Source organism: Mastacembelus armatus, chromosome 4 (assembly GCF_900324485.2).
Source record: "Mastacembelus armatus chromosome 4, fMasArm1.2, whole genome shotgun sequence".
NCBI classification, from domain to species: Eukaryota; Metazoa; Chordata; class Actinopteri; order Synbranchiformes; family Mastacembelidae; genus Mastacembelus; species Mastacembelus armatus.
In genome coordinates this window covers 21,955,965-21,978,307 of record NC_046636.1, presented here as the reverse complement: position 1 = coordinate 21,978,307, position 22,343 = coordinate 21,955,965, and the positions used below count along the sequence as shown (strand labels likewise).

Here is a 22,343-nt window from a genome sequence, read left to right as displayed (position 1 = left end):
GGGTCGACCATTATGTGTCTGCATGTTCTGTCTATTTTTGTGACTGTCTTCTCGACAGGCCCTCAATGTCAAATGGTGAAAGTTCACACATATATTCACTGTAGTTTAAAGTATGTACAGCATGTGTTTATAAGAGAAGAAAAGAGAGAGAGATAGTGTGTAGCTGGATGAATTTGTCCTCATTCCTGAGCTCCTCCCCTTTTCCTTGAAACAAAAACAAGTCTCAGGACTGTTTCCAGGAAAAAGGAGACAAAGCCAGCTGTAGGTTAGCTTCGGTGCACATCACAAATGGTGATGGAAAGGCATGCGCACACACACACACAACACACACTTAATTTATAGACATACACGAGGCACACGAGTTGGTCTGTGGCTTTAATGGAAGAATGTTGACCACGCAGGCAAAATCAATTAATCAAACACATACTAAAGCCTAACAAGAGAGACGAACAGTCAAAGTGAGAAGATTATTCAGAAACTGAAATCACTTAATGCACACAGAGAATGTGGACATTCTGTCTGCCTCTCTTATCAGAACACAATGTGCAGACAGCTGTGGGCTTTGAAAACACTCAGAGCCCTGTGGCATTGAATCTGACTTCCCCTCCTATTACCTCCTCTCTTCCCTCACTCTTCTCTCTTTTCCTCTTTCCATTATCCCTCTCCCCAGAGTTAAACACAGATTGATTCACTTCTGTGTGTGTATACGTGTAATCAGAACTTTGGCTTACCAGCATTCTCCCTAAAGAGACAAATTTCCAACGACATCCACTGGCCAAGTACTCTGAGCGCACACGTATACACACACACTATTCTCCTTTTTCAGTTGACATATTAGAAATTATGGTGTATATCAGTTGTGTAATCAGTTGGAATCTGTCGGATTTTCCTCTCAAGGTCTTGTTTTTCCTCAAGAGCTAATTTCTAATCGACTGTAATGGAGCATTAACATTAGTAGCCTGCCCTGTGCTCTCCTGCTCTGCTGGTGTCAGTCCAGAGTTGTCATAGCGGTCTGCAGGCCTTGGCTCTGGACTTAAAGTTTGAAGTTTTAACAAGACAGAACTCCCTATCTTTCCTTCAGCATACTTGAAATCCTCATTGTGCTTCAAGAATGTTAACATGAGTGATATGGTTTTCTGTGTTGTCAGTCCTGCAGTGTTCTGGGTCTGTTTTTGGTGAGTTTGAGTGTTGCCTGGTGATATAATCTTTTGCTGCTGTGTGTGTGTGTATGTGTGTGTGTGTGCGTGTGTGTGTGTGCGTGTGCGCCATCTAGACGAGTTTCTGGGTGGTAAGAGAGATACTTCATGCGCAGACATTGAAGATCAGAGCAGAGGTGCTGAGTCTTTACATTCGTACTGCCAAGGTACACGCATCTACACACAACTTGACATTGTTATTCTATCCTTATGAATGTTTGCAGTGTAAACTCAGCTTAATAAATAATGTCTATACTTTCACTTTTCACAGAAACTGTGTGACATGAACAACCTTCATGCAGTCATGGCTGTAGTTTCAGGATTGCAAAGTGCTCCCATCTTCAGGCTTACCAAAACATGGGCAGTGAGTATATTTACCCTACTCTGAAGGCAAGTCTGGTTTATTAGTAGAGCGGTGTCAATAAACAGGAATGTCAAGCTGATGTGTATCAAAACACCAGGCATATGATCAAAGGCTAATGAAAACCAGTACATAGTTGACATATAAAAATGAACAGTAGAGTTGAAGAAAAACAAATAAAGTGAGGACCATATTAGACAGTGGCATCCATGACATCCCTTGGCTGAGGTTTTGAGAGATGGATGCCACTTTAGCCCCACAAACCTGTCTGTTAGTAGTGGGGACATTTGAACACATTCAGTTGTAGACCCTTTTATAAATGAATTGATCTGTCTGTCAAATTCAGTATATGTGAGGAACAACCAACCTGCCTGTGTTCAACTGAAGGCGAAAAACTTACATAATGACATAATAAAGCTGTGATGTAATGGTGGAAATTTTATAATCAAGTTCACAAAACCACAGGAGATTCTTGTAGCCCTTTAGTGAATGCTGCTGCTGGCCAGGACATAGGGCACCTGCCTCATAAAGGACAGAAGGGCACACACAAACACACAAACTCGTATTTATATCTTTATTAGGACTCGCTTTGACATAATGCATTCCTCACAGCATTATCCTAACCTTAATCCTGAAACCAAGTGTTAACCATCATTCAACTTATGCTTGCTAAAATGGGGTTTATTCTGTAAAACATACTGTAGCTACATTTAATTTGGACACAAATAGCTGCAAATCAGAGCAAATAAAAAGTAGAACAATTTATTTATTTTTTGTTTCATCTTGTTTTGTATGTCTGGGTGACTAAAGACTCATGATATTTTAGAGAAATGGTGCAAAGTTGTAGTTTGCTGTCTTTGTCACCAGATAGCCAACTAACCAGCACTTACAGAGAACATGGTTTTGGCCGACTCTGTCTTGAGTTGTAAAAGTTAAAACCTCACCTTCAATTTCTTTTCTATGTTTCTGATTCTCAGACTTTTTGTGTTTTTATTAATACTTGCTACACCACATCACTTTTCTTCTTACCCTGATTAAGGGGGGTTTAATTATAGTTTTATTAGATAACATCTTTTCCGTCGTATTTCTCGTAGTTCCTACATCTTAACGCGTTTGTTTTTTTTCATGGTTCTTTCCGCTATCTCTGTCATTCTGTACCTCACAGTTACTGAGTCGGAAGGACAAGGCAACGTTTGATCGGCTCGACTACCTGATGTCCAAAGAAGACAACTATAAACGTCTGAGAGACTATATAAGCAGCCAGAGCATGGTCTCTTGCATACCATACCTAGGTAACAGACACACACTTACACACCACCATGGCGTTTGATCTCTGAAGCATGGACTGATGTTCCTCACTATCAGCTTCTTATCTTTATTGGTTGTTTACAGGCTAAGGGTTAAACTGGATTTAAGAAACAGACACTTGTTTGGTTTTTTGGGTTTTTTTTTTTTCCCTCCCAAATCTCCGTTATCTCATGGGTTATTCAATCCCAGAGTCATTAGTCAGTCACATGTATTGTATTGCTTGTTGTTCCCCTGCTGTCTTCATTGTGTTCTGAAAGGAGAGTGAACATATTTTTGCTCCTTTGTTTTGAAGCAATTCAATATGCCTTTCAGAACAAATGTGAATTAGTGAGAAAGCTAAAAAAAAGAACTTATAACAAATGTCTTTTTCCTTTCCTACAATATTTATACCCCCGCTTTCTTTGTTTCCATGGTATGACATCACACAGGAATCCCTTATGATTTGTGAAAGGAAAACACTCATGCCCATGTGTGCAGTTTTATTGCTGTACTGTTTGTTCTTGTTTTGACTTAATGATGACTGGATGAGTTTGAAATCCTTTACAGCCATAATTTTATTTTTTTAACCATAGCTACTGCTTTGCAATTCAAACTGAAGTGTGTACAAACAGACACAAACACGGAGAGCTCAAGAGTCTGTTTGTCTTTAAAGAACTTTTAACCACCATTTTCCTCATCATGTTCGTCATGGAAGTCTGGAAGTAATGACAGAGCATGTGATGCTGGTGCTGTGAAACAGCACACATCTGCCAAGTTAACCCTATGTCCTCTGTGGATGTGTGTGTGTGCGTGAATAAAAAGGAAAGACTTTCCTTTTGGTAAGTGTTTCAGTGAAGTGTGACTGGAGTCTCTTTATATTCTAAGTCCTTGTATGTGTGGGGGTCTGTAAGTGGGATGGTGTTTCCTTACATTTTGAGCTTGTTAATGATGCGTGTGGATGTGTGATGTGTGACCAGCTGGCTGTCCTTTGGGCTGGAATGAGCAGAAAGTAATCGCTATTCTCTTGTTCTCAGACATTCCCCTCTGTAATAAGTCAACCAGTTGCCTTGGAGAGAAAGTGGGAATACATAAGCAGGAGGCTGAAAGCCACAGTGGTTGTTCCACAGCATCACTTCCTAGATAAAGTACTGGAAGTGTGTACGTGTAATGGGTGAAACAGGTTTTTCCTGGTGTGGAAGTGCAAGTGTTTACATATTTGGCCACTAAATAAGTACCCACTCAAGCTTCAATTACAGGCCAAACCTACAGCAGATGCCTAAAGTTACCATGTGTGTTTTTCTATGTGCTAATATACTACAGGCGGGTTAATTAATGTATACAGTGAGTTTATGCTGCTTTTGATACTCCTTATTGTGTTTCTGTCTTTGCTCCCTTTGCGTGTTTGTAGGTGTACTGTTTATTGCTCATGATAACAAAACTATAGAAAGAGCCTTGTGTCTGCCATATAGTCTCTGAACTTCCACACACAGTGATACTCTTGTGCTAAATGCTATATGTGTGTTAACCAGTCTGTTACATGCCCAGGTAAACTTGTTCTTGTTTTTGTTCCTTTTCTTCAGCCAACCATGCAAGGACAAAGATCCCATAGAAATGTGTGGGTGCATTGTGATAAAACACACACACTTTAAAATGCTCCCTTAGCTCGTTATCCATTCAACTTCTCTACACAGGCCATATAGTGAGCAGCTCAACAGTAGCTTCAGTCCTCTGTGCTGCACATGCTACTGTGAACGGTTACACAGATCCTACGAAGTTGAAGTGGCAAAAATAAATTGATTTGAACCCTAACAAATTCATTTGGGCCAAAGTAGAAATTTGGACATTTATTTGCAAGTGAAGTTAAAGTGACACTAAATCCAAAATATGTTTATCATACCTGTGTGTTTAGATTTGATTGTGTCTTAAGTCCAAGAATGAGAACAAATACAAATTGTAGTTTTGGACACCAAGACTGGATTCACACAGACATTTGCCCTGTGTGGGGAAGTGTTTTTCACAGTGGCGGCTGGCGCCACTGGGGGCTATGCCAAAGTAAACCAGAAAATGATTGGATTTGGTTCAGCTTTTCCTGTGGCGAAGTATTATGTCATCCAGCACAGTGCTACATCAACCAATCTCATACTTAACTATAATATGTATGCCATCTGTTTACCTTAAGATCATCACTATAAAAAATAAATATAAGATAGGTTCAGTGTATTATAGTTGTTAAAGGGATTCTGTGACAGCTGTTTGCAGTTTGGTGTGTGCCAGTGGAGAAAAACTCAATAGAGGGCCAGAAACCTCTTTCTTGACTTTCTTCTCCAGCATGCTGCTGGTGGTTGGCTGGGGCTATGGTACATAAACAGCACTGTATTGACCAACCAGGTGCTTGACTAGGGTGCTTATGTGTAAGATCAGAAAAGGCATCAGCTAACATCTATATTCTACATTTGTGTGTGTCAGCCAGGCAAGGCCTGCCTGTTTGGATGGATAGTATTTTAAGATGCCTGACAGCAAATCTGCCCCCAGTTTTGTCTGTTCATTGTGTTTGTGCAGGTATGCCAACTAATATATACACACAACAACAACAAACAATATATTTGTGATTGTTTGGTGCTAAAATCAGAATTAAAATTCGATTAATCATCTTGCCCTAATGTGTCCATTAGCTTCCTTCCCCCTGCAATGTTTCTATCAGATGGCTTCTCTTTGTTCTTACAGTTCCTCAAAATGAAAGGTAATTTCAAGATACACATTTGAATTTTAGGGAAAGAAAAGTTTTATGTGGAAGGAATGTTTCCCTCCTCTTCTCCATCTGTCCATCTCTTGCTTTTCATCACTCTTACTGTCTCACTGGTTCTTTCATTTTAGTTTAAATTTTTTGATGGCATTTTATAGCCTCCCTGTTCCCTGTCTCTGTCATTACCTTGATATTGTTAGATCTGGTTCTGCAAAGCTGTATTTTTTCCCATTACATATTTCAACCCACTTCTTTGCTTTAGCTGTTTGCTTTTCAGTACAAGAATAATGTGGTTTTAAATGCAGTCCCAATTCTTTCCACTTTCTTTAGTTATTAAATCTCCCTGACCTTCGTCAGTGTCATGACAGCTTGTAATTTACTAAAATCACATAAAAATTTAAAGTGGTTCATTCCAGGCTTAGCTGATATTTTATGTAATGCAGTATTTAAAGTTTTAGAGATTGCTTGTCAAAGAAGGGGTCACACTTTAAGCCATCATTTTGATATGCCTTAAGGTGAAGCTGGGTGAGGAGTGAAAGACGATGTTTAGTATTTACAAAAGAATTTAATTTGACTTGGAGGAAAACTGGCAGTGCATGTCACATATTCTCCATCCTTAAGTCAAGTAGAAATCCACTTTGGATGTGTCTGCTATCTGTGTGTGGGCTTCTGTTCAAGTGTTAATACATTTTTATATGGTATAAAAACTATTAAGAATTGTATTGTTGGGGGTGTAGCGTTAGTGCACCCATCCATATACGCATGGGACGCCGGGTTCAACTCCCGAGCCGGCCGTTATATAACCTGCATGTCTTCCCTTTCTCTCTCCCCTAATTTCCTAATTTCCTGTCTTTCTCCACTGTCCTATCAAATAAAGGCAAAAACTGCCCAAATAATAATAATTAAAAAAAAAAAAGAATTGTATTGTTACAGGGCTAGATATAACATGGCCATGACTATACTTACTATAAATACACTGATAAATAACAGACTGTCAGAATGACAACATTGTCAAAATTTGGCCTGAGTAGAATCACACCTCTTAAATTAACTTTCACAAATAAAGTCAAAGATATTTACATATCAAAGCCAGCCCAACCATATGCACACTGGATCAGTTCATTTTTTGTTCCTAGTCATGGGAACCCCCATAAGTCCAGACGAATCCCAGACATATGTAGACAGAAGGTTGTCTTCTGATAATCTGATTATCAGGGATTCTAACTGGCAACAAAACTTTGAACTGTATCATGCTAGTACGGTTTAACATCTCAGTACCCTGTGGTATGGACAATAATTCTTTTGAATAAGTCACCATTAGCTGCACAGAAGAAATCTTATGTCTGTCTAGTAAATGACAATTTCCCTTTATTACATTCTGATTTTCAATAAGAGTGAGTAAAATAGGACACTTGAGAGTAATACTGAATATGCCCTGGGAGCTTGATGAACCATTACTGTCCAGACTGAAAGTTACAGGAGAGCCTTAACTTATAGATGGCGATGGCTTTAGTCTTTATTTCTGCATTAGTCAACTTACGCAGACAGCTGAAGTAATTATTGCCTTGCCATAAACAGGCCTCCTTTGTATTTTACTAGGCACAGTTAAGCGGTGGCAGGGATTCCTGGTCCTGCCTTTACAGTATTTGTTGATGGGTAAAAAAAGATAAAAAAGGAGACTTTGAAGGTAACCAGAATCTGAGGTTTCAGTCAATTGGTCGTATCATGAGTTGCACTGACTTAAGAGAGTAGAAACCTCCTCCATAGTCGGCCCAAAAGATTCCATCCTGAAATTTGCTCCGGTAAACTCCTCCGCTGTACCATACGCCGTTGAGATTGGTCTGGCCACAAGCATTGTACCACCAGCCACCTTTATGGAAGTGGGCACAATTACCTAGTGGAGAGGGACACAACATCATAAAACACGATGAGTGTCATGGGACATACAAACACAGAGCTTATCCCCTGTTGTGCTAATACACTGCAGCTCATGTAAGAAATCAAAAAAACATTTTGGGATTCATTTAGCATCCCCCTACCAGAAAATGCATCCTTGTCTCGGTCAAGCGTGGTAAACTGTTTGCCATTGTGGCTGCTGAAGGAGTCCCCTGCGTTGCCCTGGTAGGTGCCCAGTCTCAACCGGTAACCCTCGCTCTCTGATTCCAGGTGGAAGCTGCTGTACTCGGCATACACCTTCTTCCCTGTCCAGTCTTCTAGCTCTATCATTAATTTATAGTCACCTTGTTTCCCTAGGTTGTAGATATTGTCCAGCCCAAGCCAGTGTTCACCATCTATGTTTCCAAAGCCTTTCTGTAGAGGGGAATCAGCACAGCGTGTTATTTCCAGTTGTGGTTTATATAAAAATATCATTACAGTGGTGCACAGACCAACAAAATCTGTAATAATGAGCTAATTTGTCAAAGACTAGATCTTTTTATTTTGTGGTAAGCGAAATCATGTGAAAAAACACAAACAGAAAGATGAGTGAGGTTAGTGAAATTTCTTAACTAAGTGCTGTGTTTAATGGAGTTTTAGTGCCTGCAATCAAGTAAGATGCAAATCTGCTTCTCATTGAGACGATTGTGTTTAGGTTGTGATCTGTGGTTTTGCGCTTGAGATGAATTCACTGAATAACAGGGGCATTGAAGCACTGAATACATCAAGTGCAGAGCTACAGACACACTCTGCTGTTGCTGAAATAAACAGCAAGCGATATTGATATTTAAGTCTGATCTTTGTGACTGAATGGAAAATGCTTGTGTTGGCTTTTGAGTTATTTAATTCTTACAGAGAAAATGGAGAAACCAGTCATTTTTGTAAGCCTCTCTCACCTTCTTGCTCTCTTAGATCATGGATCACATCTCAGTTACAAAGTCTAACACACTGAAAGAAAAGGATGAAGGGATTATTTTCAGTGGGGTTGAGAACAAAGCTGCATTTCCTTCTCAGCCCCCTGGGGATTTACAATTGTGTATAGTTGTGTGTAGCTTTCTGGCTACAGTTTCTGGCTGTGATTTCAGTGTGAGGAAATTTATTACTAAGCGGCTTTTATTGATGGAACAGGTGCTTGCAAACTGGCTTCAAAATATACTGTTGAGACTATGTTGCTTAGGAGAGGGGAAAGGAAAAGCTCAGGTTCTTTCTTGTGCTACAAGATATTTGGGCTAACAGAGGACATTTTCCTTTAGAATCAGAGTGAGGTATGTGGTGTTATTAAGTCTTTACCCTCTTAACCCAATAGTTTTTATTAAATAAAAAATTACCCTGAACTTACTTTGTAGTTCTCCCAATTCCGAAAGAAGTTAACAGAGCCGTCTTTCCTCCTTTGCATCACAGTCCACCCTCCATTGTCAAGGCCATGTTCACACCAGGCTTGAATCAGCCGATCGCTGCTGTCTGTCTTAAGCAGGTACATCCCACTGGTGGTGTGACCTGCCTGTCGCACCTGGTAACAGTCCCTGAAGGGCCCTTGGTTTGGAAAAATGGTTGTAGAAAACAACAAAGAAGAGTTAAATAGTGATGTTATAAGGAGATTTCTTTTGCAGTAATAACCCAAATATTTTATCAGACTTTGTCTGGCTATATTGAAGGCTCTAGGATTAGACTTTTGGACAATAGAATGCTGCAATAAGTGTTAAGGTTTAAAATTTTTTTTAAACCTTAAATTACCAAAATAAAAGCCCTTAAATTACCAAAGTCATCTTTTGATAAAGACTCTTATTTCCTATTAAAATCCTCCATTGCCTGAACCATACACAGTTACAGGTATACCATACAAAACAGCTTCTTTTTTTATTGACGATGCAGACGTCATCATCACTATAGGGTCTGTACACAGTAGACAAAAAAAGTGGAAAAAAATGTCTGCTCGTTTGAGAGGATGTAACATTGCGGCTGGACTGTTTGGAGAACATCTCCCTGAAGTCTGAAGCTACACAGACATGTGCACACTTACCATAAATAGCTATTTGGATATTCACCTTGCCATCTGGTTGCACTGCACCCAAGCTGAAGTAGCTAAACCTAAACTCAGCATATTTTCTCTGTTTTCCCACATGTGAATATCTGTTAAACCAGTATGAACACAGGCTTTTTGTGGGGGCTTTCCAGGGCCAAAAGGCCTATGGAAAATGACTTTCTCAGCTGAGTGTTAAAGCACTTATGCACACACTGTGATGCCTCAGTACAGACACTTAAAACCCCATAGTGCAAGCTTTTTTTCTTTTATTGATATGTTATAATCAAACCTGTCTGTGGGGCTGTGCAACTTATTTCCCTTTTCTTTCTTTGTCCTTAAACAGTACTTTAGGGGGTTGAGGTTCAATAAATCTGGCCATCAAACCATAAGGGTTTAAAGGGGCTGATTACAGACCAAATTGTGGTCAGGCAATATGTATTTACACTGCTAATGAACCTACATAGAGCAGATAATATTAGTTTTCTTTGTGATTTGGCTTTATGTTTTAGCTTTTACCTGATTTTATCTTTTACCTCATTGGCACTGTATGTTGGAAAGAGTGTGTGTGTGTATGTGTGTATATACATGTATATATGTGTAACTATCATTAAAACACTAAAAAATATTGCACTGCATTATAGATCTGTGTATTTTTTTTTTTTTTTTTTTTTTAGTTTTGTAATGTCATGGCAGCAATGGTAGGATGATGTTCATATGAATATTGCCACGCTTTAAAAGCTATATTATGTACTTTGGCATATTCATTTGATAAACAGTATCTACCTTTTTCTCTAATGGCAAGTAATGAGTGTAATTGTATCGTTCAGTGGAGTTTCTAGTGTCAGGTTTAACCAGAGACTTTGGTATCTGATTTAATCAGATACAGAGAAAATATTCTTTGCCCTTAGCATTGTTTTGTGAACCATAATATGTCATGCTACTAAGTGACTCTTGGTTTTGAAACTTTTTTCCCTCTCTTTTTGTCAGTGGGATGTTTTGAGCGATTTAATCCATTTCACCATCTGGTTGTATAACCCCTGTCAACATCCCCTGGTAAAATTTAATCGGCAGTCAAAATAAAACAGCCCTGACCAATTTTTAAGTGCAATTTCCAAACAGCTTTCTGAAGCTTTCTGACCATGCAAATTGATTTCATATTGGTGATGATCTCTGTCAGATGTCACAATTAGACAATATCTATGAGGTTTTTTTTTGTTTTTTTTTCCCCCTCCAACTTTACACATCAGTTGTGAGCTTTGTTTTAGTTTATGTTGCCCCCTTTATTCGTGCATAAACTGGATGTAAAGCTGACTGCCTTCCCCTAGATATATATTTCCCATTCTCTAAAGTGTCTTTATTGCTGTTCAAAGAAGCCTAATCCACATCCTGCTAATTTAGTACATATGCTTTAGGCAGTGCAGCTAACACAGGCGGCCAAGTGGGAATCATAGGAATGTATGATTTCACTCCCTCTGTAGCATGCCAACAGGATGAGCCAACTGTGTATCACCAACTGTTGCAAGAAGCTTTGTTTTGAATTCCAGTTATTAGGGCATTGTACGTTTGGAGCTGATGACTACTAAAGTAACTGAAAAGGGCATTTGTGTTTGCTCAACTTCATTCTCCTATAAAGTCTTTGTATCTATTATTATTTTGCAATCACTTATTTCATCATCATTTTTTTCACACTGTTACATACCATCTGAGGTAAGTGTTCCCTGTGGTGGTGGAGGGTTGATCCCAAAGGGGCTTGCAGTGGGGGAGTCCATGCGTGATCCTCGGGGAAAGGCCCGGTTGTTATTGTCCCTCTGTATTTCATTGGTGAAACGATTATTAACTGGTATATTTTGTGGTACAACCTGAACCAGTGGAGGAACTACGGGCAGCTCACCACGTCCCAACGTTCTCAGACATTGCTCCTCCAGTGCGGAGATGAGAATGGACTGGTTGTTTACTACCCCAGCCATTGTTGCAAACCGGGCCTCCAGGTCCTTGTACCTAGAAGCCAACCGCATCATTTCTGAGGTCACATTGAGGACACGGTTCTCCAGCTGAGCCAGCTCCAGAGAGTTGTCTCTTTTCCTGATGATCTCATGCAGCAGTTGCATATAGAGTTGGGTCACCCTGGAGTTCATATTCCTGCTCTCTTTACGCAGCAACTTCATCTCATTCACCAAGTTACCATCCACATCTACAACCAGCTGCAGTGTCTCAATCTCACGCCGCTGTTTGCTGAGTACCTCCCGCACATCTGCAATGTCCATACGGGTCACTCTGTCTTTGTCTGGCTCAGGGCCTGTGGTGCTGGCACAGATTGGACCTAATGACAGATTTACAGATGAGTTATTTAGAAATACCAGGAATGTATAGGGGAAAAGGACAAAGCTGTTAATGAAGACAAGTTATACCCTTGAGAAATGAAGACCTTTATAGGGTAAACGATGTGAAAACATCATATGAACCTGTTATTTTCTGCTGTGGTACCAGGAAAGTGTAGGAACACTTTTTGGCATCAGGATCCAGGGGAGCTCTTTTACTCCTTGTGAGAAGAGGCTCTTTGGTTTTTCGGGCTTCCCTGGATCCTCTGCAGTAGCTTTCATCCCAAAACAAGAGGCAAAGGAGGGCACACAGGCTCCACATTAGCCCCTGCATTGCTCTTGGCTGTTTCAATAGGTAGATGGACAGCTATGGGCGCTCCCTCCAGGTTTCTCTGGGCTTTCCTGTGGGGATGCAAGACCATAAAAGTTAGGAGTCAGGAGTCACTTCTTTTGTACAAAATCTAATAAAAGGAATGTAAATGGCAGCACCATTATGTGATTTTGCAGACTAGAGAGAATTGCTAGCATTGTAGACACATATTCAGACAATCAGTAATTGTTCAGGAAAGTATTCACTCAGTGTGCAGTATCAGAGTTGACAGGTCATTGTTCCACATAATGTTTGTGTGGAAAGACTGAGAGAACTCATTTTCTGACCAGCCAACAGGAGGAGGTCTGCTTTGTCTCTGTGTTAGTTCCCTTGCTGACAGACATCCCATTTTCCTGATGTCCAGTTGGTTTCCACCCCTATTAACTGGTACATGGCAACTGCCTCTGTGGGAAGATCTTTGGTATCTTCTCTTGTGCTTGTTTTAGCTTCTTTTAACTGGAAATACAATTTTCTTTTTGTCTCATGTAGTGTGCACGTTAATGTTCTTTTTCACTGTGCATGAACTTTTCCAGAAACCTTTTAGGGAAACTAGGACCCTTTCTGACCAGTCTAAAAGGAGTGGGATTGAAAGGCAAGCTTCATCACTTGCTTATAATTTCCTCAACTAACTGCAGTCTCTTCAGTACTTTTGATATGTGGGGGTATTTCCTCATCAGTGATTTTAGTTTTCTTTCCAACATTATTTTCATTTATGATGTGGCTAATTTGTTTGGATGCTATAGCAATGCACACTGAAATTGGAAATTTCTAGCTTTTGATTTAGTTCCTTAGTTTAGGTCAAAAATCCCCCTAAGAGGGTTAAAGACCCTCCTTCCTGATCAGAGAATTGAACTTATTGTGTGAGTGTTGCCTATTTGCACAGTCCCCGATTATGTAAAACAGTGGCCCCTAAGGAACACTTATTAGGAGGTAGTTTTTGTGTTTCTCTTGCAAGATGTTGCAAAGGCTCACAGTCACTGCAGAGACATTCGAAGAAGTCAGGAAAGCGGTATGTACAGCGTTGTCTTCAGTCCTGTCTTGTTTGATAAGTGTCTTTTGGCACTCACCTCTTTTTTTTTTTTTTTTTTTTTTTTTTTTTTTTTTTTAAAACCCTGCTGATTCTACTTCTGTTTCTCATTAGTGCACAAAAAAACACTCCCATGCAGATGTACCCAGGGCTCTGAGTAAGGCCAAGACCGTCTAGTCATCCTAATCCACTCCATCAGTCTTTGCTCAATGCCACATCATTAAGTGTTGCCTCCACCCTGAAACTCAGGCCCTGTGTTTCTCTTGTATGACGCCATTGTGGTTCTTCAGGAATTCTGACAACTCTGTCACTTCAAATAATGTCAGTAGGAACAGGATTACAACTAGTACTGCTTATCTGTAGTGTGTGAACTTTTGCTTATACAGCATTTGTAAGGTTATGCTGTACTGTGTGTGCATGAATATTCACAGACGGTATTCATTTTCATATTGGCGTTTTTTGTCTAGCAGCCAGTGTGTCTGACAGTGTAGCCAGGTACTGTATCCTTGCTGACCTCAGTGAAAACAGCTAATGATTTTAACAGCAGCATCAGCAGTATTTGTTCTCAAATATGTTTTCTCTTCTGTATGTGACTCTTATGTCTGCGACTATCTTTCTGCTGTTCCTGTGAAATGCACAGATGTGTCCATATTCAGCTTTCGCTACACTTTAGGGGGCATAAGCAGGACAGACATCGTTACAGTTCATCCATCAGCTATCGCCTCCTTTATTTCCCCATCTCTTTCCTATTATCCTTGTCTTCTCATTCTCTCCTTGTTTCTTACTTCACTCTAAAGTCATATTTTTCTCCTGCATGGTGGTTCTGAGTATGAGGGGCCTAGTGCGTTTCATGGCGCTACAGCATATCAAAGGCATTCTAGTGAACATGGAGAGGTCAACAATTTGTCATGAAGGTATAAGGTTTACAGCGTCCTTTAACAGTTTGTTAGTTTGTTGGGGGTATAAAAAAGGACCCCCCCTATGCTTGGTCTGAGAAAATGCTGTAATGGGTTTGTGGACTTTGGAGTCCTCTGATTTGAAAACAAAAGCACTCTCGGTGTAAAACCATATGTATGTGAATGTCTTTACTTACCATGGCTGCAGACTGTACACCAATATATTGTGTTTATATTGCTCCTATTTGTTTACGAATATAAGTTACATTTGTAAGCTCTACATTATGGCTGAGAAATCTTTCTTCACACATTTCAAACTGAGCAGTATCTACCAGGAAATGGGCTGCGAGGTATTTGAGATAAATGTTAGATACAGTAAAAACCTGTTAGAGCACTGAAAGTGAAAAATGGGAGGAGATGGGGAGCAACAAGTTGTAAGGCTGATACAAAGCACAAAGAAGGATAGCACAGATGGGAGTGGATTAAAGATGGACTGTAATAATGCTAGAAACTGGGTCATGGCCCTTTTTTCTCTTCCTGGCCAGGCATCATGAACATAACTTCAAACAGAGTGTCTCATAGATAAAATACTTCCATCCCCCTCTGTTTTTTTTTTTTTTTTTTTAACTTTCTCTCCTCTTCATTTTCTGTGTTTGGTGTTCCTTTCCCCCTTTACAGTTACAATTAAATAACTTAGACATATAAGACAAAGCAAATTAGAGAAATGGAAACAATTTTTTCCTTAATGTTGGTGGGATTTATTAAATTTCTGTAACATCCTTGTAAAACTCTGTGTGGAATAAAAGATTTGAAGTGGGCCTCTCGCCCCTATATTTTGGCAACAGTATGGCCTTTATATGTTCTCCTTTATGAACTATTGGGTCCTCAAGCCATTTATGGTTAATAATACTAAGTATATGACAGCGACTTTTTAACTGTCCTTACTCCTCACTGTCTATCTGACCTTCAGTTTATTTTCATGGCTGTTTTTGGAAGTCTAAGATAGTATTCCTACTTCCTCTGCTCCTCTTACCACACACACATATTCATCCTACTAGGAATAATTTTCAATTGAACAAGACTAAAATAACAAAAGATTATTTTGTCTGCAGCTCAGTGCAGTTCTGTGTTTTTCTGATGAGTTATTGTTCATTTAGATTGCTCACACAGCTCATCACGTTGAAGGTCTTCTTTTTGAAATGACCCGCTCTGCCAGGTCTTTCTTGCTTGCAGCTCTTTGACATTGACAGGAGATGTGATTTCCTGAGGCCTGAGAATTAGGTTGCTTTATCTGATTATAATAATCATAATGGAAGAGCTTAATACCATGCCGACAACTTTCTGCACTGCTACAGAGATGATCACACATATTCAAAGTTTTTTTTTTTTTTTTTTTCTTCTTTGAAACACAGACACATTAAATGGTGCCAACCATGCCCCTGGCTTTGCTCACTGTGACTATAAGCTCCCCCACACACTCCTGTTTTGTATTGTCTCGATAAAATCAATAGATTAGATATGTTTATCACACAGAATTTTTTTTTTTTTTTAATATTGTAAAAGAAGAAATGATCAGAGACAGCAGCATTGCTTTAGGTTACTCTTTGACAGGAAGCATTTGTTTTGTCTTGTTGGTTAAACATAATGAATGTTTGCTGTTACCTCACAAGGACAGCCGTGCGTCACACTCATGGTTTCAGTTTACATTGTATGTATTGGCAAAAAAGCCTCTTAGAGCACAGAAAGCATTCTGCAATCCAAGTCAAAGTAAACAACTAGTTAATAAACTGATGACTAAACAGCTGGTATAAATTGTTTTCATGGAAATCTGAGTCACTGCAGATGTCTAGTGAGACAAAGGGGCTTTAAACCTAATTTTTTTTTGTTTGCCACATGAGGGCAGCAGAAAGAAGTCAAGAATACATGACACATCGTCATCTTTTACGTTGATGGCAAGCAAAATACCAGTCATTGCGTACATTAGCGTGTAATCTGCCATGTAGTAGCAATAAGTTCACTTTAAGATTGTCTCATCAGCATGATGTGTGAATGGGCCATGTCTTGATTACTTACATACAACATACACTGTATAGTGTAATAGAGCTTAAGAAGACAGTAGCTTTGTCTTGTGCTGTTACTAGATGAATACCAGTGGGGAGATTGTTCTGATAATATGCTAACCCAATTAGCAGAGTGCAGGCACCTGTTGTTCATGCATAAAAATTTTGCTTTAGGCTGCCAGAAACATCTTGTGACTGTGTTGTGTGGGTTTCTGATCTCCTGGTCAGTGTGTCTCATGTCTCATGTGATTTACCAATTCTGATGTCAGTCTGCAGCCTGATGGATTGCAGTTCAGCAAGCAGGGGAGAAAGGTTTGGAAAAAATGTATTTATATCTTCATAGCCAATGTATTTCTCAGGCTCAAAATCCCCAGCTTCTACTCCCCATCTGGTCTTCAGACTTTCCCACAACAAGTCCAAAATGCCCTGAAACACACAGCACATCAGTGGTCAGAAGAAAGTGAGAATAGTAGAAACAAAATGGAATGAGTGAAGGAGAGGAGTAGGTTTGGATTAGGAGAGGGGCAACAATAATCAGCATCACTGTTTTACATGAAAACATGGAGCTCAGCCAACTCTACTGTACACGATCAGAGACTTCCTAGCTTTTCATCTATACATGATGTCACCAGCCACTGGTTTTGTCAACAGCGACGAATTACACAACAGCTCATACAAGCTGTCCCTCAAACATACTGTACAAACTGACTCATTCCTGAATGCCTGCTCAAACAATTAATTACAGAGTGGCGACCTGGCAAATGGAGAGGAACTGACAGCTGCGAAACAATCAAACCAGCTCAGAATAAAGGATGGAATAACAGGTAGAGAGAAGAAATAACTAAGATATGAGGTTATCGGGAACGGGCTGGAAAGGTGAATGCAGTTTGAGTGAGGAAGTGGTAAAATGGCAACAACCACATGAACATATGTAGAAAAAGGGAAAATCCATAAAAGCCTCATATAATGAAAGTGAAGAAAGCTTACAAGGGTTGTTACCACAGTGGAATAACAGCTACATGATGTTACAGTAATATTGGTGCTGTTTCATATATATCATCATTAAATGACATGTACATACATGTTGCTAATATTAGGAAAATCAATGCAGGTTTAAAGAGCTAGAACAAGATTTCCTTGGCATTCATAACTTGAGCCAGTAATTGGTACTGGTGCCTCTCTCTAGAATTTCAAAATGAAGAATGAAGTGGAAAAACAAAGATGATGTGGTCGATTAAGTGAATCAGTTTAGGAAGATATTGGCCTGTGGTTAAAATATAACCTAGCCAATAAAACTCCACAAGTGGTTCCCTCCTCCTGTTTTCCAGCGACTGAGTTGTCTAACTTACTGTACATGAGGCTATATTAGTGAGGAGGAAGCCCCACAGGCCCTCTTCTGTTTGAAAATCTAAACACATGGGCTGATGTTGGGGCAGAGATCTGTGCATGGGGATTAAGGTGCAGCCCCACCTTTCCTCTATCTCACCCCCCACCCATACGCTCCACAGCCTGTTCAATCGCTCTTTGTGGAAAGCAAATTGCCCCTCTCATCCACATTTTACGCAACATATGCACAGGAGCACACTGTTCTTATGTTCAAGGTATTCAGGGGCACAGAGTCTGTCCCACTCTGTCTGACATACATAGTCAAGATTAGCACTGTTGACTCTCCCAACGCCCTCCTCTGTGGCACTCATCTCATTACCTCCCCCATCCCAGAACACAGACATCCAACCCCTCACTACAAACACAACTCTCCTTGTGCTCAATGATTTGTGCACACAAAGGGCAAAATATTTATTCTTGCGTAACATGGCTCATCAGTTGACATCATCTTAAAATAGCTTCCATCTCTGTCATTTAATACCCTGGCTGACAAATTAGCTGTTTGTCCATTCAGGTGGCTTTTCTCTCTGATTAAACTAAACCAGTAAAGCGACACTGAACACAGGCTGCTGCTAAAGTTTCAAGTGTCTAAAAGAGCTGGAGGAGGGTCAGGGGAAGAGAGGAGAGCCAGGAGGAGGGCGTATTACATGTTACAGCATTATTATAAATTATAGTTTGGCTGGACAGCGTACATGTTCATGTTTAGGAGATGTCTGATTATCACTCATACATAATCTTTCTTGGTTTCATTTGTCCTCTGAATCACACCTCAACTTAATCTCATACCTCTGACTGCACATGCTTTCTATTAACTGAATTCACTGGAAATACACACACACATACACGCAAACACAGCATTTCACATCCATTTCCTACTGACTCTACTGGTCTATGCCTCCATTTCTCATCTGTTTATCCTGACCTTCTAGCTGACCTCTTCCTCCCTATGCTGACCTGTCTGCATAACTGTGTCCAAGTTCTCATTAGAGGGATTTTAGATGAGAGCCCCATACTTATTTAAATACTTACAGCTCAAGACTATGTTCAGTAGTGCTACAGATAACACTGTGACTTTCAATGTAGGGTTGGGTTTTAAAGTCTTTGAACATGTCCAGTTTGTTCTGCTGTGGTTGGATTTAACTGTATCTGCTTCTATATGTTGCTCTGTTTTACTGATAAGATCAGACGAACTGCCCTTTACACATCTGTGTCTGTGTGGGTTCACATACAGCCTCAGGTTAACCAGTCTGAAACGACTGGCTGCTTGGTCATCAGCCAGAAAATGCAGCTGGCTGGTGCTGGCTGAGTGAGCTATCAGTGTCCTGCTGCGTTTCATCGTAGTCTGTGACAAGACCGCTGGGGGAGGGCAGCTGTTAACTGGTTTTGACAACCTTACCACTCACTATCTGATTGCTGTTTATAGGTGTGTCCAGCAAGTTTTTAAAACTTTAAATATAAAACACATCAAAGAGATTTACTGTTGTGATTTGTAATGTAGGGTTAGGGTTGAGAGAACGGTTTATGCGTGGATTGGTTGTAGTGACCCTTTCAAAGTTTCATTCCCAGTCTGCCCCCTGTGCGCCCGAGGTTCAGGTGAACCCAAGGGCCCAGTGTTGCAGCTCAGGACAGAATGTTCTGGATATTTCTCAGACAGCTGCGCCTGCTTCCTCTTTATCGCTGTAACAGCCTCTTCTTCTTTTTATTGTAGGTATTGATATTATGATTTATGACCCCACAGGAAAAATGAGCATGCTCACGAAGTGTTTTCTTAGCCTTTTGCAATAGCCTCATTTCACCTTTTACTTCAGCCTCAGGCTTTTTGACTATCTATGTGTGTATTTCTCACGGCCATTTACAGCATTTAGAGTTGTGTCTTTGTAGTAAACAGAATATTTTCCACAGGTCTCACCAAGAGATCAGGACGCAAGTGAAAACATTTGTGTAATTGTGAGTTGGTGATATGGAAGTGCACCAAATTGAGGCTATTAGTGTTCAAAGCTTTTGCTCTCATGGCATGGTTGTGACCGAAGTGTCTTATGTCTGTGGGGTGTAAGGAATAGAGGATGTGGTTAGGGTTGGATTACTATGTGTCATCACTTTTTTTTTTTTTTTTCTTAAAGCACAATACTGTGAAGGAGACTTGTAGTTTCACAGAAATATATTATTGACTTTTAAAGATTCCACGAACTGCAAGGTAATGCGATTCCACATTTCTCATAAATAACAAGGAGAGGTATGTGCTGAGAGACATGTCTCCACCTCATAATGTGTAATATTGCTGCTCTAAAATGATTCTAGCAGGTTAACTCAGATCCAACCCGGCACCCTGTTAGCGACAAGGCTCAGATGGTGCTGTATTAGGAAACCAAAAGCCGTGAAAAAATAAATAAGCCTGGCTCCAGAGCTTGAATCTCTCCATCTGATCAGATCGCCTCCCTCAAGTGTTTTTCTGGAATGCCCCACTTTTCTTTGTCTTTACTTTTTCCCTTTAGCTATATGTTTCTCTTCAGGTCGGAAATTGTGTACATTTCAGATAAAGTTTAGGAGTTGGAATGCTTCTCCATTTTACATCTAGAAGATGATAGTTGAAAAGTTTAAGTTTTCCTCATTCTGTTAAATTTTCGTTACATAACCTGGATTGGTTATAAATATATACCCTGGAACAGCATGCTTTAGAAATTCATTCCTGTATTTTGCCAGCACAGATGGCTTCCTACACACCCTCTCACATGTGTTGAGTGTATACCCATGACACAGCTCTCAGCACGCTGTATAAAGTATATGCCAGAAGAAAGCCAGAGAAGCGTTTCTAAGTGTTTCTGTCTGCAACCAGAGCCTCCAGTCACGAAGCATCCTAACCCTTCCAATCTCTCAGCCATAGCTCGTCCAGCTGGCCAGACACACATACATACCTTAACACATACATACACACACCTTCTCACACACACACTGTCTTGCTGACAAAACAAAGAAACAGAATTAACTCAGCCACCATTTACCTTTTTGTTACCTGTAGTGGGGGTGTGATCCCTGCAGTCAAAGTTCCACCTGTGTATTGTATTGTCTTTTCACTGAGCTGTAGCACTCAGGACTCATCTCTCTGTCTCTGTCTTTGTCCCAGTCATCTGAGGGGCTCCCTTCCACTCTCTCCTTCTGTCCTGCAGCTGAAAATCACACTATAAGCTCTTTGGTCAAGGCCCTGCTTCCCAAAGATATTCCCCTCTCTGTGGACTCAGCTGTCACAGGGCTCGGGCTGGGGCATGGTTCAAAAGCCGGACAACAGACTGAGCTCTTACAACTGATGCCTTGAGTTTTTCACAAAGGATGGGGGAGACTAGCAGAGGGAGGGGGAGGAGGAAGAGTGGGGAGGAGAAGGGGGATGAGGGTGTGTGAGAGTTCCCTTTTCTTTTTCTTCCTCTATTTTTTTGGTGTGGCCCAACCTACCACTGATGTCACTCTGATGGAAAAAGACAGAAAAAGAGAATAACAGAGCTGCCGCATTAAGTTTCTCATCTTCAGCAATGCCATTCATGGTTCTCATGAAGTGGATTAGCTGAAAGGAAACAAGACGTGTGAAGTGTTTTTGCTGAGTTTAGGGCACACGCACATGCTACTCTGACCCTTTCTTCCTTAATTACAACCCCCACTTCCCTTCATTTTTGCTCTTCAGCGGTGGGAAGAGCTGATTGTAATGCAGCTGGGGTTTCTGAGCAGCTTCCTGTTGAGTTTCAGCTGGAGAAGGAGGTAGACAGGCAAAATTAAGCTGAATTGTGGTGCTACTGGGACACATTCTTTCCTTCAGTTGTAGTCTGAGCTTGTCTGGTCTTGGTTTGCTCCTTATCACCAACTGACATTTACTTTATTGTGTTTAGGCGAGTGACACACAGCCGTGTTTTTTTTTTTGTGCTGAAAGATCCCTTTTAGATAACTGGCTTTATGGCTACTTCATGGCCACTCTTACCCATTTCTGGCTTGATCCTTTTTTACACGAGTTTTGTGTTCGTTACCCTAACCACAGAGGCCACAAGCATTTATGTCATGTCTGTTGGTGTTCCAGGCAGTATGGGTTCATGCATGACTAACTGCTGTTTTCCCTTACATGCTCTCAGAACATCAGCTATGGTGATTAAGCCTTTAGGATCCCTCTCTCCTGCTTGTCTTTGCCCCATCTCTCACTTTCCCCCTTGTAAACTCTTTCTCCTGCTCTCAGCCTCTCTCTCTGATTCTAATCAGATGCTGTTGTCTTTGTGTGTGTATGTGTGTGGTATTTTAAAGACCAAGTTTAGGACTTTCAATCTTTTGGATCTGGTCCTGCAGTTCTGATGTTGATGCTTATTTGTACATGCACTGTGTTGTGAGTATGTATGTGTACATATCTGTGAGTATAACACCATTTGCCAAGAGGGAGGTCGGGGGGGGGGGTGTTAGGTAGTCTACTGTGTGATAACTTTTCTTACATCTGCACTCAATTTTGGTGCTGGCGTGTGAAAGAAACATTGAGCAAGAGAAGAAGGAGAAAAGGGGAGAATGAAAAGGAAGGCACACTGTCAGCTCTCCCAGTTAATCTTTCTTTTCAGAATGATGGGAGCCGCTCCTGGGTTAGTCTCTAAATGTTAATATTTATGTAATGAGAGAATATGAATCCCAGTTTTGCCCACGGCCTGCCAAAAAGAAGCAGTATGAAGGGGAGCAGGGGGAGAGAGATGGCCTTCTGTTGGAAAGGCTGGAGCAACATCAACTC

At 40.5% G+C, this 22,343-nt stretch overlaps 2 protein-coding genes across 10 annotated transcripts in view; one reads left to right on the top strand and one right to left on the bottom strand.

Annotated features, from left to right (window-relative positions):
• ralgps2 (Ral GEF with PH domain and SH3 binding motif 2) overlaps positions 1 to 22,343 on the top strand; it is a 63,668-nt gene that overhangs the window by 30,303 nt on the left and 11,022 nt on the right. For all 8 annotated transcript variants that reach the window (XM_026305171.1, XM_026305169.1, XM_026305176.1 and 5 more), the window contains 3 exons: positions 1,274 to 1,363; positions 1,468 to 1,560; positions 2,723 to 2,849. In XM_026305171.1, the coding sequence (XP_026160956.1) occupies positions 1,274 to 1,363; positions 1,468 to 1,560; positions 2,723 to 2,849 (310 nt within the window). The remainder of the gene's footprint in view (positions 1 to 1,273; positions 1,364 to 1,467; positions 1,561 to 2,722; positions 2,850 to 22,343) is intronic.
• angptl1a (angiopoietin-like 1a) lies at positions 371 to 20,886 on the bottom strand. 2 transcript variants are annotated; one of them, XM_026305177.2, is made up of 7 exons: positions 20,602 to 20,886; positions 16,471 to 16,642; positions 12,008 to 12,265; positions 11,245 to 11,865; positions 8,862 to 9,055; positions 7,627 to 7,897; positions 371 to 7,481 (listed from the first exon to the last, which is right to left on the bottom strand). In XM_026305177.2, the coding sequence occupies exons 3-7, from the start codon at positions 12,195 to 12,197 to the stop codon at positions 7,294 to 7,296; spliced, it is 1,464 nt and encodes a 487-aa protein (XP_026160962.1). In that variant the 5' UTR covers positions 12,198 to 12,265; positions 16,471 to 16,642; positions 20,602 to 20,886; the 3' UTR covers positions 371 to 7,293. The 2 variants fall into 2 exon arrangements, with proteins under 2 accessions (XP_026160962.1, XP_026160963.1); XM_026305178.2 differs by having other exon boundaries at positions 20,613 to 20,886.

What these genes read in the sequence shown, in the direction of transcription:
- angptl1a (XM_026305177.2), bottom strand. Translation starts at nt 12,197, where the DNA reads ATGCAGGGGCTAATGTGGAGCCTGTGTGCCCTCCTTTGCCTCTTGTTT. An exon ending in ACCACAGCAGAAAATAACAG is followed by an intron (nt 11,866 to 12,007) that starts GTTCATATGATG and finishes ATCTGTCATTAG; the next exon opens with GTCCAATCTGTGCCAGCACC. An exon ending in GGGAACACTTACCTCAGATG is followed by an intron (nt 9,056 to 11,244) that starts GTATGTAACAGT and finishes TTCCAAACCAAG; the next exon opens with GGCCCTTCAGGGACTGTTAC.